Source organism: Lactuca serriola, chromosome 5 (genome assembly GCF_051521515.1).
Source record: "Lactuca serriola cultivar US96UC23 chromosome 5, Lser_US96UC23_V15, whole genome shotgun sequence".
NCBI classification, from domain to species: domain Eukaryota; kingdom Viridiplantae; phylum Streptophyta; class Magnoliopsida; order Asterales; family Asteraceae; genus Lactuca; species Lactuca serriola.
The window spans coordinates 300848203-300857314 of NC_136412.1; the positions used below are offsets into that span (position 1 = coordinate 300848203).

The 9112-nt window shown below is 35.3% G+C and overlaps 1 protein-coding gene across 1 annotated transcript; it reads right to left on the minus strand.

Moving 5' to 3' along the window:
* Nucleotides 1-484: 484 nt before the first annotated feature.
* UVR8 (Regulator of chromosome condensation (RCC1) family protein) lies at nt 485-3773 on the minus strand. The gene is made up of 12 exons (XM_079003016.1): nt 3517-3773; nt 2855-3041; nt 2597-2743; nt 2392-2473; nt 2144-2299; nt 1882-2055; nt 1740-1811; nt 1599-1670; nt 1373-1491; nt 1170-1255; nt 865-917; nt 485-761 (listed from the first exon to the last, which is right to left on the minus strand). Exons 1-12 carry the CDS (start codon nt 3617-3619, stop codon nt 693-695), a joined length of 1320 nt encoding a protein of 439 aa, XP_078859142.1. The 5' UTR covers nt 3620-3773; the 3' UTR covers nt 485-692.
* Nucleotides 3774-9112: the final 5339 nt, after the last annotated feature.

Consider the following 9112-nt stretch of genomic DNA (forward strand, 5'->3'; position numbering starts at 1 on the left):
ACAAAAGGCAGAAAGGTAATAACACATTCTAAAACTTGCATCATATCATGGCATAATTTTTAGAACACGTACTTTCAAGGATAACGCACACTAGGATCAGAATAAAAGATGCCAATAAACAACTGATTTTTCACAAAACGCAAATTGCAAATAAGAAAAAACAATTGATTTTCACAAAACACAAATTGCCAAATAAGAAAGAAAAAAAACGCAGGAACAAAATATAGAAAATTAATTAGAAGTTTCAATTAATGAGAAAGAAAGAAACCACACCTTCAATTGATCGATGGTAGAAATAGGAATAGGGTTTAGTGAAGATTTAAACAAAAAGGGAATAAAGATTCCTCCAAAATAATGAATGGAAACAAACTTTAATTAACCAATAAGGAAAAGAAATAGTACAAGAAATTAAGGTCAATGTTTGGTTCATAATATATTTTTTGAAAGATTTAAATTTTTTCATAAGACGAAATAGCAAAATGCATGACTAAACACAATTATTATTTATTAACATCAGATAACAAAGCAAAGACAACCCCCTAAACATATTACATATTACATAAGTACATAACATGGTAGATAAACTGATAAACATGCATATAAACTCTTAATTACTAACATGGAATCACTACTACTTAAACTTTCTCAACATAATAATACCACAAACTCTAAACTTTGAAATTTTGCAAAATTCAGATCCTCATTCTCTTCACATCATTCTCAGGGACACTAGCGTCATTTCCATTAGTCCCGGCTTGAGCCTGCACAAAAATTAAATAAACTTAATTAATATTTCAATGATATATTAATAATTCAAATTTGTAATCTATGAAATTGTAAATCAGAAATGAAACGAAATCATACATTTTCATCAGGGACAACTGCATATCTATCAGATGGCAACACCGAAAGTTTCCCTGCCAAAAAAAAAATATAGTTGATAGAATGGAATCTGTCAAAGGAATTGGAATCATAACATAGGAAAAGGAAAGGAGTTCATTAATCAAAACTAATAGAAAGGGAAGAATGGAATAATGGAATTGAACTTGTTACGATGGAATAAAACAAGGGTATTTTGGTCATTTAATAGAAAGGGAAGAATGGAATTGAACATGTAACGATGGAATGGAATCTCGGATTCCAATTCCGTCGGAATCCGTATGAAGCACCTGAGGATGGGTCCGTCCTTGAGGATTCTAACTGTTGTCCACTAGATCCATCCCTGCTCAAAACTTCAATTATCTTGGGAATGTTTCTGCAGGTTTTATTATATATTATTACACAAAAAAAAAAACGTAAAAAAATTATGTAAAAGAATTAATAAAACCATTCTCATATTTATAGATTTTCGGATTCAGATATTTTTGAACACCTGTCAATAGCTTCCTTGTGTCCTAGTTGTCCATTTGTGCCTCTGCCCCATGAAAACACATTAGCTCTTTCAGTAACAGCAAGTGTATGCCTCCATCCACATGAAACCTGAACAACTTTCTGTCAAAAAAAAAAAGTGAAAATTTGTTACTGATGATAAATTAAATTTTTAATTAATCTCCTAGACATTAAAAAAAGAAAGCAACGTCACATGAAAAATGATGTGCCTGCTCATTTGGAATTTTGACTTGCATAGGAAAGCAATGGTCTTGATTGTCCCCAACACCAACTTGCCCAAACTGCACACAAAAATATTCATAAGATGCTGATAATATTATTAAAAATCTTTATGAAATTACCATTCTAACCTTGTTCCATCCCCATCCGTAAAGCTTTCCCTCTGATGTTAATGCCATAGTGTGCCTCCATCCACCCGAAATCTGACTTATCAAAAACCATATTCACAACCAATATTACTTAAATATCACACACACACACACACACACACACCTGTGATACAAATTGGCCATGTAATGCATCAAGTTTATGAGGGACAAGATGGTCTTTAAAATCTCCATGACCAAGTTGACCGTATTTGCTCCAGCCAAAAGTATATAAATCACCAGAAGAGGAAACAGAGATTGTATGCCTCCAGCCACATGCAACAAGTATCATCTTCTCTCCCTGTAATACCATTATATACAAGAAAATGGTTTAAACTTCAAATAATTATGTAATGATGGAATATAATGTATAGAAAGTAGATGCATACACTGATAACTGAAGCTTTCTCTGGAATGTTGCGATCTTTTCTGTCACCTAAGCCCAAATTACCATATCGACCCCAACCCCAGCCATAAAGATCCCCATCTTCAGTGATAGCAACAGTATGCTCAGCTCCAGCAGCAACCATTTTGACAGTTATACCCTGGTTAAACCACATAGCATTTAACAAATCAAAAGCTTCCGTTTTTATTATGGAATATGATTATAAGTTTCATGATAGAAAGTATAGTTTACCTGAAAAGCTTCAATCTTTTGTGGAACAAGAGAGTCCTCAATTGTTCCTAAACCAAGTTGACCATTTTGATTCCGACCCCAACTACAGTGAAGTCAAACACAAGAAATCAAAACAATAACAAATTTAATTTGAAGTGAAATACCATATGATTTAAAGAAAATGTAGGAAAACTAGAAAGTCTTCTTAATGTACAAAGTTACAAACCTCTGCACTTCGCCTTCCATGGTCACAGCTAAACAATGGCTGTCACCACAAGCAATTTGCCTTATTCGCAACCCTTGTAATGCTTTTATTGGCTGAGGAATAAAGAAATCAGTAGAGTTGCCATGGCCTAGTCTTCCGAAATCGCCCCTGAGGCCAATAAGGTTAAGAAGGGGATAAGCACTTTTAACAAAACTATTCTTCCAAACACATTTGACTACCAATACATGTTGAAATGGAGCAACAGATAAAAGAACATACCATCCCCAGCTGTATACATTCAGACTTGACTCTGAAAATGCAGTTGTATGATCAGCTCCACAAGTAAGAGATACAATTTCTTGCCCATCCAAAGCACTTAACTGGGTAGGGGATAGCCTATCTTCAGCATCACCATGGCCTAGTTGTCCATCTTCTCCCCTTCCCCATGAACAAACAACATTTCCAGCTGATACAATAAACAAAGTAGTGCCTTATTACTTTATTAGCCAACAACATCGCTTTCTACGATAAAATAGCATGACAGTGAATTGGATAGTGCTCTGTAACAGCAAATAGTAACTTAGCATAAGTTCATAGTCATCCATCCTATCTCTCTAATACTCAAATTGTGCCCTAGAGCACATTTTAGGTACCTCGATTTCTAAACGATTGAGTCCCCATGACTAGAAATCTAAAACTAGACAAACGAACTACTCGCCGTTACAAATTTCTCCATAGATTGACAATCAAGTAAATTGAAGTCCGTACCAACTACAAAGACCTCAACCGACAGATCACAGCCGATTTCAAAGACAAATGTTTGTAAATCCAAACTTAAGTAAACTAAAACTCCTCTGCTGAATCACAATCTGATATAGATACACAATGTACAGACGATGATCGGTGAGCAAATCATTACAGACAAAAAAAGGGTTTCTTACATAAAAGAGCGACGGAGTGACTAGCACCAGCGGAGATGAGAAGCACTTGACGAATCGGAGGAGTAGTGATTGCTGATTCGGTGTCAGTAACTATGTCTTCCATTTGCGAATTATGGAGTTCAGTCGCTGAGAAAGGGTAAGTATGTATGAATATCTTGTGGGGAGTTTTGGTGGTAGCAAGTAAACAGTAGTATTGATGAAGAAAGCGGGTAGGAAAGGAGTGAGTTATTGTTGATGGAGAAGGTAGTTTGAGGACAGGACAAAACATATATAAATTGGTCAAAATTCCCAACAACTTTCCTGCTCATTTTGTCTCTCGATAACAATAAAATAATAAATTAACATTCACATGTCGACTGTTGCATTTTGCTCAAAGTTTTTTTTTTTTTTTTTTGAAAGTGAAATCAGAAACTTTGTGATAAAGTCGATTTTATGTCCGATGATGATAAAAGTCAAAAAATGTATATGTCTTTTTTCTTTTGTTTTGTATATTTTGCATATGCCATGGTCGGGATATGGTCCATATGGATAAGTGCATCTAATTAATTATGTCTTTATGGTGTGACGTGTGCATGATGTTTTGCTATTGGCATCCTTTTCACGATAGTTCACGATAAATCAGGATGGTTTAAGGATGTTCCTTGTTTACTTGGTTATGGTTAAATGCATCTAGGGAATACATATTACGGTGGAGGGAGTTCTACTCTTCCGGCCCATTAAACTCACTGTCATATCAGCGCCACATCAGCATTTCTTGTTATCTCTCTTCCATCTTTTCTCAACCCACAACACATAGAAATTCTATTTTTTCCAACTCACTCAATCCACTTAATTTTTTATTTTAAAATAAACACAAACTAATAAAAATTATACAAAATTAATTTACATAATATTAAAAATATACAAACTAATTTAGAAAATAATTAAAAAACATATAAAATTGTATTGGTACAAGTTTTGATGCATAATGCACAAAATGACTATTGCTTGAATTGAAAATGAGGATCGGGTTAGTGAAGCCGTTTATTAAACCCATTCAACCCACAACTATTAAACCTTTGAATAAGGAATGGCTCCTTGGGGGTACCGGCGATACCTCCCATAAATATTTCCAAACCTGTGCATGGTACCCTCCCCCCTTAGGTGTTGTCGAAATTGAAGTAGTGTTGTCGATGTATGAAAAATATGTAAAAAAATTGAAAAGTTTTCACTATATATAGGAAAATAGGTGTTGTTGGTGACACGTCTTGACACCTACTAAAGCTGCCCCCGAATGCATCTAATATTGTTAGGTTTATTATTGAAGGGGGAAAAAATGAAGTGCAACCAAGAGTAAAACAACTATAAACAAAATAGTTATATAGTGATAACCTAACTAAACGGTTGAATAAAAGTTGAATATAAAAAATAGTAGTCCAATATACTTTTTTATAACGAGGAGTTAATATTGTGACCCAATATCTTTATTTTGCTAATATCATCTTTAAAACTCATCATATATGAAAAGTTTGACACACAAGAAACAAAAGTGAAAGGCCGAGTGGGCCTTCATAAAAATATCGGCAATCTATAAAGTTGGCAGAATATATAGTAGCAAGATGGTTTCTCGTTGTAGGTGATAATGAATAAAATGAAAGTCAATCTCAATATGTTTCGCTCATTCATGGAAAACATAATTTTTTTGCATTTTGTATCTGTGACGCCCGCGTTTCTTACTAGGCATTAGTTATAAAATATATAATTACATCAATCGTCGATTGTAATTTTTTATGAATAAATGAAAACGACTTATTTGAATACATGTGATTTGTGTATATAATGTTTATATAATAAATTAATAAACATGGCTAAAATAAACACTAAAAATAAAATATTATTTATGATAAATAACCTTGATGAAAGTTGAAGTAGTCGCGATGGTGATCTCGGAGATATAAGGAAAGCTTGAATCTTACTTCGTATGAAGAAGTTATGATTCATTAAAGTTTCGCGTTCAATCCTATACGTCAAACTACGTCATAAAATACAAATCTGAGATAGGTTGCTTATTAACCTGAGTAATCTAAATTAAAGTCATAGTAATCATATAATCGAGAGCTTGCATATAGAGAACACTTGAATATGACTTCATATAAGGAAATTATAATTTTTCAAATTTCTAGCGTAGCAGTGCGGACACAGAAAACGAAATTCGAATCGGTTGATTGTTAGCCAAAACAATCTAAACGAGATTTGAAGATCTTATGAATAAGATTTCATCGATATAAAGATGGTAGAGAACGAAATTCATAGGAAAGAGTTATGATTTTTATTCGGACTTTAACAGCCTAAGCCCTCAAAAAAAAATAAAGTGATAATTAGCCAACAGAGTCTGAACGAAAGTTGTAATACTCGTCGATAGCTACATGTAGATATAAAGAACGTCGTAAACAGAGCTCGTATGAGGATTATACGAATTTTCAAAAAAATATTAAAATTTTGCACGCACCGACAACAAGTGCGGCCCACCCAGATTGTGACACGTGACAACTTGTGACCGGAGTCATGTCAACTGTTCCGACAAGAGGCGCGACGCGTGGAAACAGTATGCGCGACGCGCCCCTTTTCCCAACCTATAAATAGAACTCGTTTGTTGCTCATTTTCTCACCAATTTACTCTGTAATCCTCTGGAACCCCCCCCCCCCCCCCCCGGGTACCCCTAGCCCCTTTACTCCCTAGTTCCTGGATACTTTAGTGAGACTCTGGAGCATCTAAAAGATAGAGCATTCAGTTTCGGAGTTCTTCCAGTGCAATTTCTGAAATTTTTGTCTGAAATCTCTGTAATTTAAGCTACACTTATTATGCTTTAGGTGTAACTTATATTTATATTCATAGTCGTTATTATGTGTAACACTCGGTTATTTCAGGTAAATTTCCATCTTATTTTAAAAAGTCTTTGAATTTGTGAAGTTTATTCCTACGCAGGACGTATGGTAGTCTCCTACGCAGCATGTAGGAGGGAATCAATTATTGAGGATTAAAAGATCTACGCATGGCGTAGATAAAGCTACGCAGCGCGTAGCGGCCTAGAACCAAAACGCTAATCTCGGAGTTTTGAGCCCTGTTTAAAGGATCTAACTCCTTTGAGGCCCTTCCATCCTTAGCCTCCATTCCCCCAAACGGTCCCTTTGAAACCCTAATCCCCATTTGTGTGTTTTTGAGCCTTGAGAGTGTTTGGTGTTCACTTTTGAAGGAAGAAAAAGGTGGTGGAATCACTTGGAAGCTCAAATCAGCTTGGATCTAGAAGTTTCATTCCCTCAACCATCTCTAGAAGGTATAAAGTTCCCACCTTGATGTGTTCTTGTGCTAGATCTAGCTTTGTTTAGGTTTTCATGCTTTTGTCCCCATAACCATGGTGTATATGAGTATGAGCTACTCCAGACCATTGGAGTGTCATTTCCAAACATTTTTAGGCTTGATAAGTTATAAAAATAAGAGATTGGTCACTCTCGTTCAACCATGCATGATTTATGAAGCATTGGGTGACTTTTTGGACTTAGGTTATGATTTTGTGCCCTTGGTATGCATGCAAATGGATAAAGTCAGAGACTTTATCCATTAAGACGACCATCTAGTTTAGATATGGAAGTTTGGTGGTTTAACTTTCTGTATTAACAACTTAATGATTAAGTTAGGGTTTCAAGGCGTATATGGGGCATAAATTTCCTTACGCGGGGCGTAGCTCCATTTTCCCACGTTTTTGCTAGCTTAGGCTCTATACATGGTGTAATCTGGCTGGATGTTGACTTTTGACTTTTTGACCATTGTAGTTGACTTTGACCAAGTTTGACTTTGGGTCTAATGAAGCAATTTGAGTCGTAGATTGAGGCTTGTTCCTTGTTTGTTGTATAGGTGACATGTAAAGCCGGTATTTGGAGCAATGATTGGTTCAGCTATCTTCTAGACTTTGACGTGTGTTTTCTTCACTGTACTCATGAGTCGAAGGCACCAATGTCGACCCACTAGGTTATGTTATGTATCATAGTATATAAGATCTTGCTATGTTGTAGTGATCTGTTAGATTCGTAGAACTGTATGATTACTTGTACTTGTTGATTATTGTTTATCTATTGCATATGTCGACATAGTGTGGTTGGGTTGAGGCTTTACTGCTCTGTGTTGTAAGCCAACAAACTTGGAGTAATCCAGTCCGATGACTGTGGGCTGAGGGGTAATCCAGTCTGATGACTGTGGACCCGAAGGTAATCCGGTCCGATGACTGTGGACCCAGTGTGTAGGGAAATTCAGTCTGATGATTGTGGGTCGGGGGTAGGGGTGTTAACTGGGCGGTTCGATTCGGATAGTAATAAAATTGTGAACCGTCATCACAGGGCAGGTACTTCATGTGCACTAACCGAAACCGAACCGAACCGTATAAAGGCGGGTAACCACGGTTCGGTTCACGGGTACCCGCTAAATATAAGAATTCAAATACAATTAAAATTACAAACTTCATTCCAACGATTTCTTTCAAAAATTACTAAGTCCAAAGAATTATAAAAACATAATGAAGGTCAAATAACATACATTATAATTGGTATAATAAATATAAAAATAAAAATAGAAGAAAACATAATGTAGAAGTGTAAAATTAGAATAGTCGATCATGATTTTTGTTTGGGATATGGCTAAAAGTTCAATGAAAATGAATTATATATATATATATATATATATATATATATATATATATATATATATATATATATATATATCTCAAGCGGTTCGGTTCGGTTATCCGCGGATACCTAAGTATTCAAACCAAAACCGACCCGTTGATATCCGGTTTTTTCGGTTTCGGTTTTTTTATGTTTCGGTTCTTTTCGGTTTCGGTTTTTTTCGGTTTCGGATCGGCCGGTTCGGCTCGGTTTTTCGGTTTTGCGTTTTTTTTGCACACCCCTAGTCGGGGGTAATCCAGGCAGATGATTATGGACCCAGAATGAATGTTTGTATATGTTTTATTGTGTGGGGTATTTTGGGGGAATTCACTAAGCTTTGGCTTACAATTTGGCTTCATGGAATCAGGTATGTCAGGTGATCGAGGCAAAGTGAAGGCGTGATCGTATATATCATCCTTGGAATTATGTTGAGAGATGTTTTAGGATATTCTGATTTGATAACTATGTTTTGGAAATATGTTTTGTATGACTTGTGGATTATAAAATGGTTTTGGAAAAATGAAAATTTATCATGATTTTTAGGACGTTACAAGTTGGTATCAGACCCATGGTTTGAGAGAATTGGATGAACACTTATGCAATTCCATACTCAAACTAAGGATCTGCAAAATATTTTTCAAAGTTAACTCTAAAAGGATCGACAAAGAGGATGTGATGTGTACAATCAACTAAAGCCAAGGAAATTAATCCCTAAAATACCCACACTTGTTCTGTGTATTGATGATATGATAAAACTGCATGCTAGTTTGTAGGCTAGGGATCTTCAGGAATTACATGACAGAATTGTATGATTTATGATGCCTGATAGCCTAGGAAAATTTGTTGATATGATATATGGAACGAACATTATTATTATGATTGCTCAGTGTGTGTATCATAA